Consider the following 21,669-nt stretch of genomic DNA (forward strand, 5'->3'; position numbering starts at 1 on the left):
TTCCCCCTCTACTTATACACTCACTCCCACAAAGAGAGGAGTGGGTGTGCGTACGGGTGATGGTTATATTTCCCTCTGTGCATGTGATCTCCCTGCACTTATATCTCCCAGGGGTGTGTGTGTGTGTGTTCCACCTCTGCTTACATCCCTGAGGGTGTGTATGAGACAGCTATGCCCCTGTACTTATTCCCCACCATTTGTATGTGTGTGATCCCATTGGGTTTCACTTCCGTGTGTGTGTGTGTGTTTGTGATCTCCCTGTGTTTATACCTAGGGTCCTACCAAATTCAGGGTCTAATATGGTCAATTTCATGGTCACAGGATTTAAAAAATCATAAATTTCATGATTTCAGCTATTTAAATCTGAAATGTCATGGTGCTGTAATTGTAGGGATCCTGACCCAAAAGGGAGTTGTGGGGGGAGGGCCTCGAAGCCAATGGGCAGAGGGCACAGGGGTAGACAGGGTACAGTGATCCCCCGGATCTGCCAAAGAATGTCTTGGGTGGGCTCTGTGTCACACTGGTCATCACAACCCTTGTCAGATGTGGTGATGGGCAGTATGTGAGGTGCTCTGTCCATCTACTGAGCAGTCGGGTCTCTCGCTCAGTCAAGCAAGGCAGGTCGCTGAGAGGAGAACCACAGCCCCACCAGGCAGCAGGGAGAGACACTTGTCTCACGCTGGCTGGTCATGTGCAGACTGACTATTGTCCGGTGCACAATGGTGTCCGTTGACAGTCTGAGCAAAATGCTAATCAATAGATTGCAGGGCCGCAGGACAGAACAAACCCAGCTGGGTTCTCCCGCTCAGGAGTCAGACAATGAACTTTTGAAACTAGATCTGGGGCACCGAGGAACCCTGGGGAGCCCTTCAGTCTTTGAGGAAAAGCTGGGCTTGATCTCACGAGAAACTGGTGGAAAACGCCAGGAGAGGACCCCTGAGCAGACTGGGGGCTGCCTTGTCAGTTCTCTTGTGGTGCTAGCAGGCCTGTTATTTTATCCCTTTGTTTCCAACAGTCTCACTGTCTGTCCCTCCAATCCCTGTTCTCAGGTGAGCCAGTCGTTGTTTGCCCTGTATCTGTCTCAGGGCTGTGTGCTCAGCCTGTGCTGAGCCTTGCCAGCCAGTGTGTGCTTGGCCTTGGGAGCAGCGGATCTGCGCGCTCTGGGAGCATTCTGGGGATCGGGTCTGGGATTGGCACAGGGATGCTGCACCTGCTGCTACCTAGACAGGGGGAGTGAGGCCTGGGGTGGCCTGGAAGGCTGTGCATGGGGTGCCAGAGGCTGATGGAGTCAGAGAGCCGAGCAGGCCCAGCCAGGCTCCCTCATGGTGAGGACAGGTGGGTGCGAGGTGCCTCAGAACCCTGGGTACACCGGGGAATGCGTCACTGAGTGTGTGTGACCCCTTTGCCCTTATAGCTGGCGTGCGTGTGTGTGATCCGCCTGTGCTTATGTCACAAGCGTGTGATCTCAGCGCATTCATACCCCCTTGTGTGTATGATCCCCCGTGCTAACACCCACACTTGTGTGTAGACCCTCTGTGTGTGTGTGTGTGTGTGTGTGTGTGAGAGAGAAAGGAGACCCCCGCCGATACCCCCAGGTGCGTGTCTGTGTGTAATCTCTCTGATCTTATCCCCCCGTATGCATGTGTTTGTATTTGATCTCCTTGCGCCAATACCCCATCATCCCATATGTGTTATTCTCAGTGCACTGATACGTTGTGTGAGATCCTACTACATCAGTCCCTCCGGGGCACCTGGCGTTGGCCACTGTTGGCAGACTGGATACTGGGCTGGATGGACCATTGGTCTGACCCAATGTGGCCGTTCTTATGTTCTTAATACGCATGTGTGTGTGGGGTCCCCATGCGCTACTACCCCTGTTTGTGTGGCTGTGTATTATTCCCCCTCACCACGTGTGATACCCCGTGACTGAGATCCCCCTGCATGAACACCCTGTCCATGTACCACAGGTGTGTGCGCGCGTGTGGGAGAGCTCCCTGCACTGATACCCCCTGCGTGTGTGGCCCCTGTGCGTGTACCTTACGTGTGTGTGGGTGTGTGTGAGAGAGCCCATCGCACTGATACCCCCTGCGTGTGTGGCCCCTGTGCGTGTACCTTACGTGTGTGTGGGTGCGTGTGAGACAGCCCACTGCACTGATACCCCCCATGTGTGTGTGCCCCCGGGCGTGTAGCTCGTGTGTGTGTGCGTGTGTGAGGGAGCCCACTGCACTGATACCCCCCCATGTGTGTGCCCCCCAGTCCTTTCCCAAGTTGCCTTGTGTGCCCTCTGCCCTGTGTGTCCATCTCCCTGCTGTCCTGCGGGTTCCTGCAGTTCCATCCCTGTTCATCCGGTGCCAGTCCAGGATCCCCATGCCCCTGGCTCGCCGGGCACATCCAGCACTATCCGTCTCCTCCTGGGCACAGGCCCCATTTACTGCCTGTGCCACGACCCACCCGCACGTCCCTGGTGAGAGTCCCCTTCCTCTCCCCCCCGCCCCCCTACTTCCTCCCCCATCCCCCACTGCAGTGCACAACGGGTCCCTGGGGCACCCCGAAACGGACACAGACCACCAGGAAACCAGCCAGGCCTTTATTGGGGTGCTGGGGTTGTACAGAGTGGGCAGGGCAGGTGCTGCAGGGTGCAGGTGCTATCACAGCCGTCAGGCATGTCGGCTCCTCCCCCCGCCACGGGGGCGCTCACTTCTGCAAAGAAGAAGAGATGGCGTTGGGTGCGGGGAGCGAGGACGGACCCTGGTCAGCCCCCCCCCCACCTCGCCCAAACTCTCCTGCACACACGCGCATGAAGCTTCTTCCCAGAGGCAGGGGTTGGATTGGCACTCAGCCCCTTCCCCCACTGTGTGTATTCCCCCTCTGCCATCTGCCCCCACTGGAGTGTGCGCACATGTGTGATGTGGGCCCCCCCATGTACAGGGCACCCTGCCCCCCCAGGTATAATTCATAGATTCTAAGGCCAGAAGGGACACTGTGATCCTGTAGCTTGACCCCAATATTGCACAGGTCCTGGGACTTCCCTGCATTAATTTCTGTTTGAAAAACTTCTCATTTTGATTTTAAAATGGCCAGTGCTGGGGAATCCTGGGAAATTGATCCAGTGGTTCCTTCCTCGCCCTGTTACAAACGTACGCCTTATTTCTAGTCTGACTTTGTCCCCCCCAGGAGTGGGGTGCAGCCTGGCTCTAGCTGCCAGGCTTTCCTGTCAATTTCACGGCAGCATGGAGCTGTGAAACTGACAAGACAGCCAACAGCCCTAAGTAGGGCAGTGTCTGCATGGAGGTAAGCCCTAGGCCTCTCATGGAGGTGGAGTTGTTATGTCAGTGTAGTAGGGTACTTACAGTGGTGGGACAAGGCTGTAGGTGGACACTGAGTTAGGCTGACGTACGCTACCTTACATGACCTGTGTAGTGTAGACCAGGCCTTATAGACAGTGACCAAGTCACCCCTTAACCTTCTCTTTGTGAAGCTAAATGAAGCTCCTTGAGTCTATCACTAAAAGGCAGGTTTCTGATCCATTCAGCATTCTGCTGGCTCTTCTCTGCCCCCTCTCCAGTTTATCAACATCCTTCCGTTGTGGGCACCAGAGCTGGACACAGGATTCCAGCAGCGGTCGACCAGTGCCAAAGACAGAGATAAAACAACCTCTCTGCTCCTACTCAAGATTCCCCTGTTGATGCATCCCATTAGCTCTTTAGGCCACAGCATCCCACAGGGGGCTCATATTCAGCTGATGATCCAAACCCCCCAACCCCCCAAATCTTTTTCAGAGTCACTGCTTCCCAGGATAGAGCCCACTCTTGTAAATAAGGCCTAGGTGCTTTGTTCCTACATACAGTGATGTGTGTACTCCCCCCATCCCTTCCCTGTCCCCTGTCCTCCTGGGTCTGTGCGCTGCTGCCCCCTGCTGGATGCACGCCCACCTACACTCATGTTTGTGCCACCTTCTGCTGCCCTGCAGAGCACGAGGGTGCCCAGGGTCCAGTGCATGTGGGTCAGGCCTTTTGGGGGCAGCCCCAGTCCATCGTCCCCTGCTGGCACCGGGACTGGAGCGGGTGTGCCCTGGATGCTCTATTGCTGTCGCTGGGGACATCACAGCCGCTGGGCCTTCCCCCCACTTGCTGACTCGCTAGGTGAGAGCTCCCCTCGGTTTCTGCTGCTCCAGGCCAGCTCCCACTCCCCCTCAGCCCCTGCCACAGGGACTGGAGCTGCTCCTGCTGGAGGAGAAGAGCTGAAGCCTCCCTGCTTTGGTCCATCTCGCTGGGCTGCTCCCCTTACAGCCCCTCCTTCCTGCACCCCAAGCTGTTCCCCAGCCCCCAGGAGGTGTTCTTGGCCCTCCTGAGTATGTGAGCATCACCCCCCCAGCAGGGCCAGAGAGCTTGGCTAGCACCCCTACTTCCACTGTGTGCGTTGCCCACCAGTGACCCCAGTTCCTGGTGGCCTCATGGCCTAAGCCTGGACACGGCGCCAGCTCGTGCATCCCAGAGAAGCCTCATGTGGATACATGGCACAGACAGGCACAGTCAGCAACCCCCTGCCCCCCCAAGGCACAGCCAGTGAGGCCCCCCAAACACACTCAGACGAAACTCCAGCCGGGCACATCAGAGAGATAGAGAGAGTTAGTTGTGTTAATTCACATCCAGACGAGGACAAGTGATGTTTGGCATGGGGGAAGACACAGATATTAGTCACAAGCCAGACACAGGGCCGGTAGAGAAGCCATAGCAAGACAGAGACCGGGAGGGATGGCAGAGGACCCCAGGGGGGATCCCAGCCACAGATACCGCTCTGCTGTGTGCTTAGGGGAATTGCCAGCTGGCCAAGGGGGTGTATCCCTGATTGGGGTTCCCTGCCCCACTGATGCCATGTTTGGATTGCCAGACTCACCCTGGGCTGCTACAGCCTGGGCCCCTCACTCAGCTCTGACCAGGCAAGTGAAACTGGTGCAGAGGGTTTAGGAGTGGAAAGTGTGTGGTACTGAGGAGCAGGACTCCTGGGTTCTATCCTCAGCCCTGGGAAGGGAGTGGGGTCCAGTGGAAGCAACGGGGAGCTAGGGCTCCTGGGTTCTATCCCCGGTTCTGCAAGGGAATGTCTGTCCCCCCAGGGATCTTGATGGCCTGCGGCTGCTGAGGCATTTCATTGCAGCCAGACACCACCAGAGGGTGCCAGGGCTGGACTGAAATGCCCCATCCCCCAGGCGAAGGGCCCTGTGCGCCCTATGCTGGCTCTAGGTGTTATGTCTGGGGCAGCACCAACCTTCTTTGTCCCCCCGGCCCTAGACCAGCCCTGAGCTGCCGGCTCCCTCTGACTGAGCCAGCTGGGACGCCACACAGACGCTTTCGGTGGTCTGCTAGTGGCTGCCTAGGTCACCTGGGTTGGGTTCTGATAGGGTGAGTGAAGGCGGGGGGGGTGGGGGGGCACCGACATGGCTGAAGGGGGAGCGAGTTGGCATGGGGTGGTGGTGGCCACCAGCCACTTTCCCCTGGCGCTGGGGCCCTGAGCCCGACACCCAGTGGAGCCGATGGGCACTGCGCACTGGCTTCCCTCTGGGCGGGCTTTGGATCAGGACTCAGCGCCAGGTGCTGTCAGCCACTGCGTTGCTGAATCGGGGCGGAGGAGAGCCCCCTATCAGGGCGAGGAGCCCTGGTGCTGGGGGCTGCGCAGGTGGGAGGGGGCCAGGACAGGTGACGGGCGCTCAGTGTGGGGGATTTGGGCTCTGCTCACCCCTCTAGCTCCCTCAGCTCGGGAGGGCTCCCGGCACTGGCGGGCAGCAGAGCCTGGTTCTCTTGCTTGTCTGGGCCACACCTGGCACATCCTGACTCCACGTGGCCTGGCCCAGGGGCTAGCCCCCCGGGGCGCAGGGGGGATGGGAGGGCCTTAGCCGTGAGTGGTGAAGGCACACTTCAGTTCTGTGGGGCCTCCCACAAGGGGCTGCTCCCACCTTGCCCTGCACTCCGTCACTGCCCTCTTTCGTCACACGATGTTCTGACGCAAACACTGCCCCCTCCTGGATGCCCTCAGGACTACACGTGCGATACGTCACCCCCTAGGGGCGTTCCCAGCTCTGCCACATCCAATGGCTTTGCTCCCTTTGCCTAGGCAATGCCCTGATTCCTCCCTCCATGCTGCCCTGCCCATGGCTTAGCTGGCTGGGCGCACAGCTCCAGTGCCTAGCCATGGTGCCCCCCATCCCCACGCGGCCGCCCTGCTCTCACCTTGCTGGGGGCGTTGCGGTCAGTGTTCTGGAAGCCTGGGAGGTAGTTGAAGCTGACGCGCTGGTCGTCCATCCGCCGGCTCTGTGTGTGCGCCAGCATATCCAGGAAACTGTCCATCTCCGGCGGGGGGCTCGGGCTGTCCTCTGTGGAGGGGCAGACACAGGTGTGAGGGAAAGGCCAGGCAGCTCCCAGAGGGGGCCATGATGCTGGGCCTATTTCCCTCCCCTTCAGGATATGGCCATGGGGCCCTCCAACACTGCATCCCACCTCCCACCACAACAGCTCCGACCATGCCTCTCCAGTCCCCCAGTCCCACCCCTACACTTACAGAGGGAGCTGTAAACTTCACAGATTGCACCTGACCACTTGTGTGATGGTGCCCACGGGCCTGGCAGTTCCTGCAGCGGGTGGCATGCCCAGCCCCAGCTTGGCAGAACCACACAGGGCTGTCATTGGGGCTAAAGTTTCCAAGCCCCATTTTCAACCCAGCCCCAGTGCTGGACTCCTCAGTTTCCTGGAGCAGAGAGTTCCACAGGCCGCCCCCGCCCCTTCAGGGACCCATGTTGTCCTAGAGATGAGCAGTCCTTGCTGAGCCCATTCCCACCCCATGCCCTGGGGCAGGACTGTGGCCAGCCAAGTCTGCTGCTGGGCGAGTGGGCAGGCATAGGGACGGATGCTGTGACCTCTGGTTCTAAACCCAAGAGCCGTCAGACCCCCCTGCCTCCCCCCCACACCAGGACTCACGCTTCTCCGGGTCAGCACCGCTCTTGCCATGTACGATCTGGATGGTGCAGCGCTGCTTGTCCATGCGCCCGCCCTGCACGTGGGTCAGCAGGTTGAAGAAGCCTTCCTGCTCTGGGGAGCCCGACTGTGAGGGGAGAGGAGGGGGCGGGTGAGATGGGGTGTGGGGGAGAGATGCCCCCCAGTGACACACTGCCCCCAGCCTTCCTGCTGTGAGACCCTCCCCCTGGACACAGGCAGCCCCCCGAATGTCTCCTGTACAGCACCCCCTGGAGCCCCAGGCCCCAACATTCAGCCGGTCTGCAGAGCTCAGGCACCGTCACCACCACTAGGGGGCGTTCACAGGCCCACAAGGGACTCCAGCAGGGACCTACCCCACAGCCTGAGATGGAGGCTCAGCCCCATCCCAGCAGCAGCTCCCCCACCCCAGCAAGGATACAACCCCTGTAAGGCTTCAGACCCTCCCCAGGCCACCCCCCACCAGGGCCTCATCCTCCAACCTCCCCCCCTTGCCTGGACCAAGGCCCCTCCAAACAACAGTCTGAACCTAAAGCCATCAGAGCAATCTGCGCCACAACCCAGCTGAGAGACCCCCAGCCTGCCCAGTGTTGGGGGGCCACAGCCTTCCAGACCCCATCTAAGAGGCCGGACAGTGGCTGTAGGTAGGGCATACCACATCCCACCCCAGAGCACTGCCTCTGCCCAGCACACCCACACCCCTGTCTCCCAGGGCAAAGCAAACAGGTTCTGTTCCCTTCCCCTGGGCACAGAGCTAAGGCCCCAGCCGGGCACAGCCCCTCCTACCCCCCCCCCCACAACATTTTAGCTAATTTTAGTTAGTTTCTAGGCACTTGGTGGTGTGAATGGGCTGCTAATCCAGCCTCTGCCCAGCCAGCCCCCCTGCCCTATGGCACTGTTCACCCTCGGCTGGTGATAAGGGACAGGGCTTTGCACTGAACCGTGGCTTGGGCCCAGCAGGTTACACAGAGCCAGGCGTCTATGGCCATGCCCACGGGCTATTCAAGGGGCTTTGCCCAGGTCCCCGCCTGCTGGGATCAGGGCCCTGCCCCATGCTGGGATTTCTAGGGGACCCTCACTGCAGTGGACCAACAGAGCATCGAGGCCAGAGCAGGAGAGCTCTGTAAAGGGGGTTCCGCCCCCAAATGAAGGGGAAGAGCTTGACTCCAAGTGGGTAGCGCTGGCTGAGGGGACTCTGGGGTGCAAGCAATGGGCACCCAGGATTGGGCAAGGCAGGGAGCAGCTGCCAGGCTCGGTGAGGTGAGGGCAGCCTCCTCCTGCCTGCTTGAATCTTGGCCTCCTTGCCCCCCCAAGGCCAGCTAGTGCGGCTGTTGCTGCCAATGGCCTCCCCCTGGTCCTGCTGCCCACCTCACCCCCTGGCGCTGCAGCCTTTGGCCCACGTCCTCTCTCCACAGCCAGCCCTGCCACCCCTTGTGCTGCCCGTTGCAACATCACTCACTCCATCTGTGCCACCCACCCTCCCCAGCAATCCTGAGTGGCGCTGCAATCCCTTGTTCGCCCCCCCAGGGCTCCCCACTGTGCTGCCCCAACACAAGCCTCTGTCATGTGGGTCCGAGGATGGGGTTACGATCTCCACTAGCTGGTTGGTGCCCAATTCTCCTTGGTCTTCCCTCCCAGGCTCTTCCTCTTTGCTCTGATCACGTCTCGTCAGCCCTGCCTTTGCTCTGCCAATGGCCGCCCCCATTGCATGCCCCTCTGCTGCTTGCTCCCATGCTGCCCCTTGGGCACAGAACCCTCCAGTCATTTACAAAGCCCCCCCCCGCCCAATCCCTCCATGGGTCTGGGCCGCCTCCCAGCTGGCATCAGCCTGCCCAGCCCCATGGAGCCCCTCTGCTAAGGAGCAGGCCCATTCACTGCCTCTCTGCTGGAGAAGCTTCCCAGGGTAAGTTTGCACCCCAGCTGGGGGAGGATAAAATGCCATAGAGGGCCTGCTGCTGCTGCCAGCCGAATGGAGTTGCTCCTTTTGCTCACATGCTTGGAGGGTTTGTGCAGTGGTGTTCACAGGTGTGAGTTCAGAGCTTGCCGGGGAGGGGGAGCTGGTGCTATGATACTTTCAGTGTGCTGCTGAAACAATCGCAAGGCTCCTAAAGCTAATGGGCCTGTGTGTGTGTCTCTGAACCTTTAGGGGACTTGTCCTCCAGCTTCTCTCTCATCATCCGTTGCAGGGGACCCAGGCATTGGTGGCACCCTGGCCCCTCCTGTTCTCTGCCTGGAGCACACAGCAGCTTAGTCTCCTGAGGGCTGAAACGCTTTAGTTGAACTGGAGAGGTTGGGCTCAGGGGGCTGGTGGCCTGTTGTATCCAGGAGGCCAGAGTAGCTGATCTGATCATCCCTTCTGGCCTCAAACTCTGTTAAAGTATCCTGCTGCTTTGGCTTGTTATTGTTCTTGAGCATACACTCTAGGGGGCTATTGGTGTGTAGATGCCACAACGAAACGTTGCATTTGTGTTTGGTGCTCTGCATTTCCCAACACCATCATTCTCTTTGGCAACATAGTCACGGAGCTGGAGACCCCTCAGGGTTTGGTTTGGGTGTTGTTAAGCGGGTGTGCGTTGTAATGCTGGGATTTTAGTTGTCCGGCTGTCCTCACCCACCGCTACAGACTGATGCAGTCCTGGCCAGCCACAGGCACGCAGAACCAGCAGGGAGTTGAAGCGAGACAAATTGAGACACGGAACAAGGCACCATTTGTTAATAGTTTGAGTGAGATTCTCCCAGCACCTGCTCTAGTTCACACAGGAATTAATGCAGGCGAGTCCTAGGGTCTGTGCTATACGGGGGATCAGACTAGATGGTCACAATGGTTCCTTCTGGCCTTGGAATCTAGGGCAATTGGGAGTCACAAGGTTTCTCAGAGGACTCACTGGTGGGTTCTGGTTTCTTTCACAGAATCACAGAATATCAGGGTAGGAAGGGACCTCAGGAGATCATCTAGTCCAACCCCCTGCTCAAAGCAGGACCAATCCCCATTTTTTGCCCCAGATCAACTTAACAGCCCCATCAAGGATTGAACTCACAACCCTGGATTTAGCAGGCCAATGCTCAAACCACTGAGCTATCCCACCCTCCCAGGTTTTGAGCTTTTAGGCTAATTTGCAAGCACTGACAGCTTGAAACTGCCTGTACAATTTTTTGAATGAAAGCGGAGCCTTTGATGGACTCATGGGCCTCCTGGAGCTGGGGATTTCAGAGAAGCACCAAATATCCCGAGACTCGTGACAAAGCCAGGTGAACTGGCGACAGCTGATGGAGGAAAGGACCAAGCAGCATTTGCGGAGGTTTTGCTTTCTTCGTCTCCCTATCTAGCTGGGCCAGAAGGGACCGTATTCATCTTCCTTCTGCGTCCCACAGGCCAGAGAGCCTTGCCCAGTGGTCGCTGCACCATGCCCAGAGCTTCCTCTTGAGCTGGAGCCAATTTTTGCAAATGATACCCAGTCTCCTCCGAGGGAAGGAGAATCTGCCACATCCCTGGGCCAGTTGCTTCCCTGGTTGTTTCCTGGCACCATGGCCAGTTAGTCCTGAATTTGTCTTGCTTCAGCTTCCAGCCATTGAATCCTGTTCTGCCCTTTTCTGCTGGATTGAAGGGCCCTGGGCTGCCGGAAAGCGCCTCTCCCTGGAGGTGCGTATAGCCCGGGGTCTGGTCACCTCCGAGCCATCTCTTGGAGAAATGGAATGGACTGAGCTCCGTTAGTCCCCCGCGCCAGGGCAGGCTTCCCAGACCTTGAATTTCTAGTCTGAGCCCGTGCCAATTCGTTACCCTCCTTCAGGCCAGGTCTACCTTGCAGACCTATATCGGGATAGCTGCATCACTCAGGGGTGTAAAAATCACCGAGCTAAGTCCTGTGTAGCCGCTGCTATGTCGGTGGGAGGGCTTCTCCTGGCCACTCGGGGAGGTGGATTAACTCTGCCGGCGGGAGAGCTCTCTCCAGGTCAGCGTCTTCGTTAAAGCAGTGCCTCAGCGCAGCTGCAGCAGCCTTGCCCTCAGTATCCAGTGATGGTCCCAGTGCTATATACAGAGGTAACCCCCCTACCCCCGCTGCTACTGAGATTCCCCAGACCCTCCACAGCAGGACGGCATTAGCCCTCTTAGCCACAGCTCCTAGTCAGCTGGTTCTCACCAGGACCCCTAAGTCCCTGTCTGCACATCCCTAGCCTTTAATTGTGACTGCATTCCCTGCTCCTAGATGCATGACCTTGCATTTGGCTGTATTAAACGCGCGTCGTTCACAAGCCAAGCTTACCAAGCGACCCAGCGCGCTCAGTATAACTGACTTGCCCTTAGCAGTATCCCCGCTCCGCAGCGTGTGGGTCAGCGACAAACGGTACTAGCCAGGATCTTACATTTTCTTCCAGCTCCCAGAGACAGACATTGACTATCATGGGACTGAGATCACAGCCCCACCACTAGAAACACCAGGCCCCATTTGCAATTACTTGTTGAGAATGATCAGGGATTTTTTAACCCATTTAATAAGGCCTGAACTGATTTTGTACATTACAAATGCAAATAATCCTGCTGTGCTGGCTTGCAGGGGAGAGGTGGTTGTGTAGCCTAGCTGATGGATCTGATCTACAGTAATATGACTGAGCTCTTGTCAGCCATAGCTCTGAAAGCACTTTACAAAGGAGGGCAGCAGCATTATCCCTATTTTACAGATGGGGAAACCGAAGCACAGAGCAGTGGCATGTCTTGCCCAGGGTTACCCAGGAGGCTAGTGGTCAAGTCACTGAGTCCCAGTAAACTGCTCTATCCATTGGACCAAACTGCTCTATCCCAGATTCCCAGATGGACACTGGCCCACCACACGACGGCAGAGTTTGCCATCGGTGGGAAATCTCCAGCCCAGTGATCTATTTGCATATTTCTCAAAACACAAAAACCACAAGGGCCCAGCTCCTTAACGGGACTTAGGCACCTAACTCCCATTGATTTCAATTAGGCACCTAAATCCCTTTGATTTGAATGAAGCATCTAAGTCCCTTTGAGGATCGGGGCCCAGGCGCCTCCTACTGCACCCAGGCAAAGTCAGCGCTCTGTTACAAGCCGTGCCAGCGGTGAAGCTGTCCTGGTGCCCGCCTCACCCTGTCCGTGCTGCTGCTTCTGCCACAACCTCCCCCCCACCCACCTTGGTGCAAAGTGCCCTGGGAAGTCTCCAGCGCCCCACGGGGGTTGGCGCATGAGCCAGTGACACCCACCACCCTGCTCTAGAGTGAGTGTATGGCACCTGCCCTGGGCTGCGCTGGGGAGTGGGGCTGTGCAGTGGCTGGAGGGTCCCCCGGCTGCACCAGGTGTCTGTGTCGTGGCATTAGATGGCACCAGGGTCTGACCCCCTGCACCACACCAGCGAGGATTTACCCTGCGAGATTTTCCTGGCCTTGCTCTCTGGGCCTCAGGAACAGAACGGGCCAAGCAACAGGCTGCAAGCGGGGAAGGGACAGGGGTCAGGAGAGGTCATCTCTGCCCCAACCCCCCCAGTCTATTGGGGTTGGGAGAGGGGTTCGCTGTGGACTAGCTCCTTCCTCCTCCAGGGAGTTTGGGGATGAGGGATGGTGCGACCGGATGGATGGGGGCAAACAATACACAGTCTCTGCCCTGGGTCTAGTCAGAAACAGGAGCTCCTGGAAATCTTAGAAGAGAGCCCCAACCCCATGGGGGGAGCCCCAGCTCCACTAGGGGGAGCCTCAGTCCCATTGGGACCTCAAGGCTCTGGCCTTTCAGGGAAGCACCCCAAATCTGGGGAAATTCCCCATCCTTGATCTCTGAGCCTTCCGGGGACCCCGGGTGTGGGGAAGGAGGGGGCAGGGCAGAGATAGATGGTGTCTCTGCTCACACTGACCAGCAGCCCAGAGGTAAGGGGGAGGGAGGTGGGAGCAGGGATGTCCTGGGCAGGCGGGAGACAGTAAAGCCAGGTCAGGCTGGGGCTCCCCAGAAGGCCCAGCCCCCCGGCCATGCTCAGGCTGGGCACCAGGTGTTCAAGGCCCAGCCAAGGCGTGAGGGGGCCCGGGGCCTGTAGGCCAGAGGGGAGGTGACCTGTGGGGAGCAGTGAATGGCCATAGCAGTCAGCAGGTGGCACAGGAAGCAAGGCAGGATGCGGCGGGATGAACTGCGGGGACAGAGCCACCGGGAGGGATCCGCCCCGGGGCCTGGGAGGTGCCGTGCTGCACAGGCCAGGGAATTGAGGGATTATGGCTCCATGCCGGTCCAGCGGCTGGAGTGTGAAAGGCATTAAAGAGTGAGCACGGGAAGCCCTGCCCTGTGTTATGCAGTGATGTTTGCACCAGACACCTGAGCTTGGACTCCCTCTAAAGACAATGGGGCCAAAATCCACAACTGATGTAAATTGGCATCGCTCCATCTGTGTCAATCTCCCCCGAAGAAATCAACGGAATGAAACCGATTTATACCAACTGTGGATCTGGCTCCACTGACTCCAGTGCAGCGAGGCTGGTTTACACCAGCGGGGGCCCGGGCCGAGATATTTGTCTCACACTGGGCAAGTCGGAGCAGGATGATTTCTCTGCAGTTTGAAGTGAGTCAGACAAAGGGCTCCTGAATTCAGATGCCCTATGGAACGTGCCAACACAGCACCCCCCATCCACCCATCCCCTGCCAGGAGGGGTACCAGTCCCTGCTGAGCCTGGCCACTGGGGTCACAGCTGATTCACCCTGACTTCTGAGCTTATCTGCATTACACTTGGTGGTGTTGCCAGGGGAATGCCAGTCCCGCGGGCTCAGGGCAGGAGCACAGGAGCCGGGGAGCCCAGGCCAGGGGGGCCAGATGGGGCCAGATCTCCCTGTAGTGGGAGAGATCCCCATGTGATCCAGGCCCTGGTGACCTTGGCAGCAGGCTGGGCAGTGCCAGCTTGCCTGGTGTTTGATAATGTCCTTGGGGTGACGTGCTCCCACGTCCCTGCCACAGGCGGGCAGCTTCACTCCCACCATGGAGGAGTGTCCCAGTGGGGCTAGAACCGGGACCCCACCTGGAGCGAGACTCAGCAGTGGGCTGCCAGGTGGCTGTGAGCTCCCCCTCTTTGATCACTAGGGATTTGCCTCCTGCCACAACCCATGGCTGATCTGTGCCCCTGGGGGGCTGAGAGCTGGGTGGCGTGCCCTGAGGAGCTGGCACGGAGCCATGCCAGCAGCTACACATGTCTCCCAGCCGCTCACTCCCCCACCCCACCATCAGCCGTGGTGCTCAGCTCCCCCGAGCTCTGATGCTGGAGCACTCACACGGTGACTGCGTGACACTGAGGGATCCATGGGCACTGCTCCGTAGGAAAGTGAACGACAGACACAGGCTGGAGACAGAGAGCGCAGAGTGCCAGGGCAGATCAGTTGAGAGGTAGGAAGGAGAGAAATGGGGGAATTGGGCAGCCTGGGAGCAAAACCCTGCCCCATGCTTGCTCCCCCGGGTCCCACCATGCCTGATGCTGGCTACTAAACAATATGCCAATACACATGGCACTGCCCTGAGCACAGTGCCACCCTCCGCCCTGCATCATCCTTTCCCTCATGTTGGAATGGCTTGGCCCCAGACAGGAGTCGAGTGCCACATCTCCAGGAATCCTTGGCAGCCAGGTCAGTGCACTGACCATTAGACCCTTCTGCCCCTCTAGGGCCTGCCCTGAGTCCTTGGGCTGCCCTGTCAGCCCCATGGACCCCTGGCCTCAGGCCTTTTACCCCACAGGGGTCAGTGCCCTACATCATCCTGTCCCTTGTGCTCTCAGCCCTGCGAGGTGGTGGGGCCTGTATGCAAATTGCCCTGTGTGGAGGGCTCAGATCAACAGCCCCTGGGGACCCCCCTGTTGTGCTCCATCCCCTGTGACACTTGTATTATAACCTACCAGGCACCAGCTGCAGCCCCTACCGGGATCTGACAGGAGGGCAGGTCAGATATCCTGGATGAGCTGAGATGCCCAACAAGGCCAATGTGCCAATCGTAACAGACCAGCTCATAACAACAGACAATCCAGGAAGTTTTTGGAGAGTGTTGGGGACAACTTCCTGGTGCAAGTGCTGGAGGAACCAACTAGGGGCCGTGCTTCTCTTGACCTGCTGCTCACATACAGAGAAGAATTGGTAGGGAAAGTAGAAGTGGGTAGCAACCTGGGCATCAGTGACCATGAGATGGTCGAGTTCAGGATCCTGATAAAAGGAAGAAAGGAGACCAGCAGAATACAGACCCTGGACTTCAGAAAAGCAGACTTGACTCTCTCAGGGAACTGATGGGCAGGATCCCCTGGGAGGCTAATATGAGGGGGAAAGGAGTCCAGACTATTTTAAAGAAGCCTCACTGGGGGCGCAGGAACAAACCATCCCAATGTTCAGAAAGAAAAGCAAATATGGCAGACGACCAGCTTGTCTTAACAGAAAAATCTTCAGTGAGCTTAAACACAAAAAGGAAGTTTACAAGAAGTGGAAACTTGGACAGATGACCAGGGAGGAATATAAAAATATTGCTCGAGCATGCAGGGGTGTAATCAGGAAGGACAAAGCACAACTGGAGTTGCAGCTAGCAAGGGATGTGAAGGGTAACAAGAAGGGTTTCTACAGGTATGTTAGCAACAAGAAGAAGGTCAGGGAAAGTGTGGGACCCTTACTGAATGGGGGAGGCAACCTAGTGACAGATGAGTGGGATAACCTGAGGAACTCAATGCTTTTTTTGCCTCAGTCTTCACAGACAAGGTCAGCTCCCAGACTGCTGCACTGGGCAGCACAGTATGGGGAGGAGGTGAGCAGCCCTTAGTGGCGAAAGAACAGGTTAAGGACTATTTAGAAAAGCTGGACATGCACAAGTCCATGGGGCCAGATGCAATGCATCCGAGGGTGCTGAAGGAGTTGGCTGATGTGATTGCAGAGCCATTGGCCATTATCTTTGAAAACTCGTGGCGATCGGGGGAGGTCCTGGATGATTGGAAAAAGGCAAATATAGTGCCCATCTATAAAAAAGGGAAGAAGGAGAATCTGGGGAACTATAGACCAGTCAGCCTCACCTCAGTCCCTGGAAAAATCATGGAGCAGGTCCTCAAGGAATCCATTTTGAAGCACTTGGAGGAGAAGAAGGTGATCAGGAACAGTCAACATGGATTCACCAAGGACAAGTCATGCTTGACCAACCTGATTGCCTTTTATGGTGAGATAACTGGCTCTGTGGATATGGGGAAAGTGGTGGACGTGATATACCTTTACTTCAACAAAGTTTTTGATATGGTCTCCACAGTATTCTTGCCAGCAAGTTAAAAAAGTATGGATTGGATGAACGGACTATGAGGTGGATAGAAAGCTGGCTAGATCGTTGGGCTTAACGGGTAGTGATCAACGGCTCAATGTCTAGGGGCATGTCAAGTGGAGTGCCCCAGGGGTCGGTCCTTGGGCCGGTTTTGTTCAACACCTTCATTAATGATCTGGAGGATGGGATGGATTGCACCCTCAGCAAGTTTGTGGATGACACTAAGCTGGGGGGAGAGGGTCCAGAGTGACCTAGACCAATTGTAGGATTGGGACAAAAGAAATCTGATGAAGTTCAACAAGGACAAGTGCAGAGTCCTGCACTTAGGACCGGAGAATCCCATGCACCACTACAGACTAGGGACTGAATGGCTCGGCAGCAGTTCTGAAGAAAAGGACCTGGGGATTCCAGTGGACGAGAGGCTGGATATGAGTCAGCAGTGTGCCCTTGTTGCCAAGAAGGCCAATGGCATATTGGACTGTATTAGTAGGAGCATTGCCAGCAGATAGAGGGATGTGATTATTCCTCTCTGTTCGGCACTGGTGAGGCCACATCTGGAGTCTGTGTCCAGTTTTGGGCCCCCCACTACAGAAAGGATGTGGACAAATTGGAGAGAGTCAGAGGGCAACAAAAATTATTAGGGGACTGGGTCACATGACTTATGAGGAGAGGCAGAGGGAACTGGGGTCATTTAGTCTGCAGAAGAGAAGAGTGAGGAGGGATTTGATATCAGCCTTCAACTACCTGAAGGGGGGTTCCAAAGAGGATGGAGCTCAGCTGTTCAGAGTGGTGGTAGATGACAGACCAAGAAGCAATGGTCTCAAGTTGCAGTGAGGGAGGTCTAGGTTGGATATTAGGAAACACTGTTTCACTAGGTGGGTGGTGAAGCCGTGGAATGGGTTCCCTAGGGAGGTGGTGGAATCTCCATCCTTAGAGGTTTTTAAGGCCCAGCTTGACAAAGCCCTGGCTGGGATGATTTAGTTGGTGTTTGTCCTGCTTTGAGCAGGGGGTTGGACTAGATGACCTCCTGAGGTCTCTTCCAAGCCTAATCTTCTGTGATTCTATGAACTGCCATGGAGCAACTGCACCTCAATCCACTACGCTGGTCTCTGCGCCTCACGGCAGACCAGTGGCCCTTCTATCCCAGTATCCTGCCCCAGACCAGACCAATGGGCCCATCTCGCCTGGTATCTGTGACCCAAGAACCTCATAATGCCAACTGACAAGGGGGTTACAGAAGTCTCATGAGCCTGGCATGTATATTCCATGCGGGGGTGGTTGGGGGCAGTCCTTGTAAGCAGGTAGCCCACTGGTCAGTAATGTCGGGAGATGTGGGTACAGTTGCCAGGTAAGGAGTTAGGTGTAGACACTGAAAATATGAGTTAAAGCCGTAGCAAGCAGTCAGTCACCAGCAAAGGTGAAAGGAAGATTTTCTCCGGACAAGAAGGGAGAAACCCTTCTTGAGCTTTTTGAGCATGAGCATGAGCTTTCGTGAGCTACAGCTCACTTCATCAGATGAAAGCTTGAAAGCTCATGCTCAAATAAATTGGTTAGTCTCTAAGGTGCCACAAGTCCTCCTTTTCTTTTTGCGAATCAGGATACTGTGTAAGGCCAACATAATTACTGAAGGTTTATGCTCGGGGAATTGAGGCTTATCAGGGAGACATATTATATAACCGTTCACTGCTTCTATGATTCTTCCTCAAAAAAATTGCTGTGCATTGAGCAAATTTAATCTGAATTTTCATGGTACCGGTAACAATCTGCCCAGCTGTGGGCCATTAAAGATCCATTTCAACAATCAGCTGACTCTGGTTTTCAGGATCAGTACATCCCAGTGCTGTGGTGTGATGCCAAGTGCGGACCCTGAGCTGAACCGGACAGGCTGGCGTGTGCTGCTCCTTTGGTAGAAGCAGAGCTGGGAGTAGCCAGTGTCTGCGGCTGGTGCCACAGGGGGATGCTTCCAAGGGACTTGGACTGCTGTTAACCTGCCAGGCCAGGGCACGGCTTGCACAGCTCAAGTGGCTAATGGGCTGGTGGTGTGAGGGAGCTGCCACCCAGCTAAGCACAAGCAAGCCTCCCTCATGCTGGAGGCTGGGTGGGGGACTCATGTCCTGGGTACACCAAAAATCGTCACAGTGTCTCACCTTTCCCCGCTGCCCACAACTGCTTTGGTAGAAAACCTGAAACTGCCAGAATACTCTCAAACGGACAGATTGTCAAAAGAGCTCAGCACCCAGATACTCCATTGGTCGTAAGGGCTGGGGGGGGCCTGATCTCGTCTGGGGTCTGGGCAGCGCCCGGCAGAACGGGGGCATGATCTCGGCCGGGGTCTGGGCAGCGCCCGGCAGAAAGGGGGTCTGATCTCGGCTGGGGTCTGGGCAGTGCACGGCACAACGGGGGCTTGATCTCAGTCAGCATCCTCCAGTGGAAAATGGACAAGGTGCCTTGACCTTGGCCAATGGGATCCTGGCTTTAGGGCCCTGGCAGGAGGGGCTGGATGCTGAGTGGTTGGTGAGGAGTCACATTATTTAAGATAGTGATGGGTTCCGGGCACCCACTAGAAGGGAAAGGCCCCATGTCCCATTCCCCGCCCTCAAACCAGCCAAAAATCAGGTGTGGGGTTGTGGGCATAATGGGCTGCCGTAGTGCATCATGGAGCAGCTTGGACATGGTAAGGGTGGAGGTGGGCATGGGGCTGGAATAGCTGGGCCTGGAGTGCCTGGAGGTGGGCAAAGAGCCAGCACTGTAAGGTCTCAGGCCTTTTTTCTGCAGCCATATTAGGACAGCTGCAGCCAGGAGCCAAGAAGCAGAAAGTCCCATCCTCACATTCCAGCTAAATTATATCAAAACAGTGTAGTACTGGGCTGTTAAGAAGGCGATTCTGTCCTACTAGATTCGTAGATATTAAGGTCAGAAGGGACCATTATGATCATCTAGTCTGACTCCTGCACAATGCAGGCCACAGAATCTCACCCACCCACTAGTGCCCACCATCACCAGGCAAAAGAAACTGATCTTGAGCGGGTTAAAGAAAACTTTGTTTGATAGCACCCTGTCTGGCAAGGAATCACTTATCAGCAGTGTGGGTGCGAAATCTCTACTTTATTGTTTTGCCTTGCTGGTCCCCACTTCTCTAGTCTGGTTTCTGTCCCATTCTTTGCTTGTTTCTGTCAGTTACATAACTAATTTCACAAGGTGTACATCAAATAAGGTGGTGGGGTTCAAGTGGGTAAAGAATTGTTTCACACTATGTTCGGTTTGGTCAGAGAATTATTTTGTAATACTTCATTAAAGTGATTGGCTCAGTAGGGCTAAACAGGACTCAAGTTTCACTATATAAACTAGGGTCCAAACGGAAGTTCTTGGGAACCAGCTCCAGCCCAAGACCAGGGCTGCCAGACCTCAACACTCTGCCAACCACACCAGGCAGAAGCTGGAGTCCCAGGATGATCTGATCCCGACTGGCCAGCAGGGAAAGTTCATCTGCCTTAGTGGGAGTGATGGGCATTGTATGCACAGTGTGTGTATTCTGTTCTGGTGACTGTTAATACCTAGAGGGTAAGGAGGATATTACTGTGTAAGGCCCCACAAACCTGCAGAAGATTATGCCCTGAGCCCTAGGAACAGGGTACGGGTAGGTGCCTTTCGCTGGAGCTCTAGGAATGGGGAAAGGATGGGGGTGCCTAAATGAACTGGGTTATACCTTGAGCCCACAGAAAGGTAAAGGTGGGGGGCCCTGGAGTGTGAGGGTAACAGCACAGATGGGCATAGTGCAGGCAGAGATGGGCATGGGGTCACCATAGCTGGGCATGGCGCAGCAATATGCCCCATACAGTACAAACATTTTCTCCTTGTTAATCTGTCAAATGCTCTCCAACAATCCTCCTCTCCAACCCCTTCTGCTCATCTCCAGCCAGGTCCTTCTCCTGGACCTCAACCGCCCCCATGGCTCCCCTCTGAGCCTGCCTGGTCAGACCCGAACCGTGGGAGCCCCCTCTGCTGACCAATCTAGTCCCTGGACCCCCAGGCCAAGGGGGTGCTTGAGCCCCCTGGAGCCCCCCAGAGGGACGGGGTGCTGGACTGCCCAGAACCCCCCAGTGGGAGGGGGGTTTGGGTGCCCTCTAAAGCCCCCAGGGAGGCTAGCGTCCATGCCATGATCCCCTGGGGAGTAGGGATGGTCCCTCACTCACCCCGCTGGATGAGTTGGAGGCCGGTGATGGCTCCTTTTTCTCCTCCTCCTCAGCTTTGGCTTCTAACGTGGTCATCCTGAGCCTAGCGCTGCTGCCAACCAGTGCCCCAGACTCTGCACTGACAGCTTCTTGCCCCACGGCCGCTTCTCTCCTGCAAGGTGAGTGTCCAGAAAGCCCTCCTCGGTGCCGTGCCCTGCCCCTGCCTGTGCCTGCCACAACAGTCCCAGGTACCCATCGGCATTAGCGATTTATAGAGCACTCCTGCTCCCCTCCCCCAGACGGCCCGGTGCCACCCCCCAGCCTTCCCTCCCCCGCTGCCTTGATCTGCCCACCCAGATCCAAATCCATATTTTAATAAACAGGCATCCAATCTGCTCGTCCATCAGATCCCCATAATCTGCATAAAGATTATCCCGGATAATTGTCTCAAAAAAGCCACCCGCGTGCTTCGTTAGCATGCGTGAGTGCGCGTGGGGGGCGGGGCGGGAGCAGTGTGTGCGCACGTGCGAGCCAGCTGCTGGGGCAGCTGGCCAGGGTCTGCAACCCCAGACCACAGGGGCACCAAACCCCCCGCCCCATCCAGAACTGGCACCAGCCTCCCACTTTGTGCAGAACCAGCACGAAGTCCCTCCCACTCTGACCCAGCCCCACAACCAGCCCCACACCCTGATCCAGTACAGACCCCAGCCCCACACTCTGACCCAGCCCCACAACCAGCCCCACACCCTGACCCAGTACAGACCCCAACCCCACACTCTGACCCAGCCCCACAACCAGACCCAGCCCTCCCACCCCTCCAGAAGACTAGCCTCTCCAGTCAGAACCAGTGCCACCCCCCATGCCAGTGCCAGGTCCCACCCTCAGAACCAGCACCCCCAGCTCTGCCCCAGCGCCAGGCCCATCTCTTGGATCTGGCACCGCAGGGGCTTCTTGGGAGAGTGAGGCAACATCAGGCCCCTGCTGAGAACTAGCCCTGGATTCCCCACTCGGTTCCAGCACCGGGTCCAAGAGCTGAGGGGACCATGGTGGCACCAGGCCCCCATTACTCGGAGCCAGCTGCTTCCAGCCCCTGGCCTGGCTCCAGATGAGCAGGGAAGACTCTCTCCTCCCGTGGCACTCAGGGCACCCCCTCAGCACCATGGCAGCCCCCGGCCCACCCCTGCCTCCCCCTCAGCTGGGGAGAACTGTCCGTGCCCTGGGGAGAGAGGCTGTGGGAGCTGCTGCCCTGGGGGGCGAGGGGAG

At 56.9% G+C, this 21,669-nt stretch overlaps 1 protein-coding gene across 1 annotated transcript; it reads right to left on the minus strand.

Annotated features, from left to right (window-relative positions):
- Nucleotides 1–2,616: 2,616 nt before the first annotated feature.
- On the minus strand, nt 2,617–20,618 carry PCP2 (Purkinje cell protein 2). The gene is made up of 4 exons (XM_048834181.2): nt 20,428–20,618; nt 6,969–7,092; nt 6,225–6,367; nt 2,617–2,700 (listed from the first exon to the last, which is right to left on the minus strand). Exons 1-4 carry the CDS (start codon nt 20,500–20,502, stop codon nt 2,695–2,697), a joined length of 348 nt encoding a protein of 115 aa, XP_048690138.2. The 5' UTR covers nt 20,503–20,618; the 3' UTR covers nt 2,617–2,694.
- Between the last annotated feature and the right edge of the window lie 1,051 nt (nt 20,619–21,669).

Source organism: Caretta caretta, chromosome 20 (genome assembly GCF_965140235.1).
Source record: "Caretta caretta isolate rCarCar2 chromosome 20, rCarCar1.hap1, whole genome shotgun sequence".
Classification (NCBI taxonomy): domain Eukaryota; kingdom Metazoa; phylum Chordata; order Testudines; family Cheloniidae; genus Caretta; species Caretta caretta.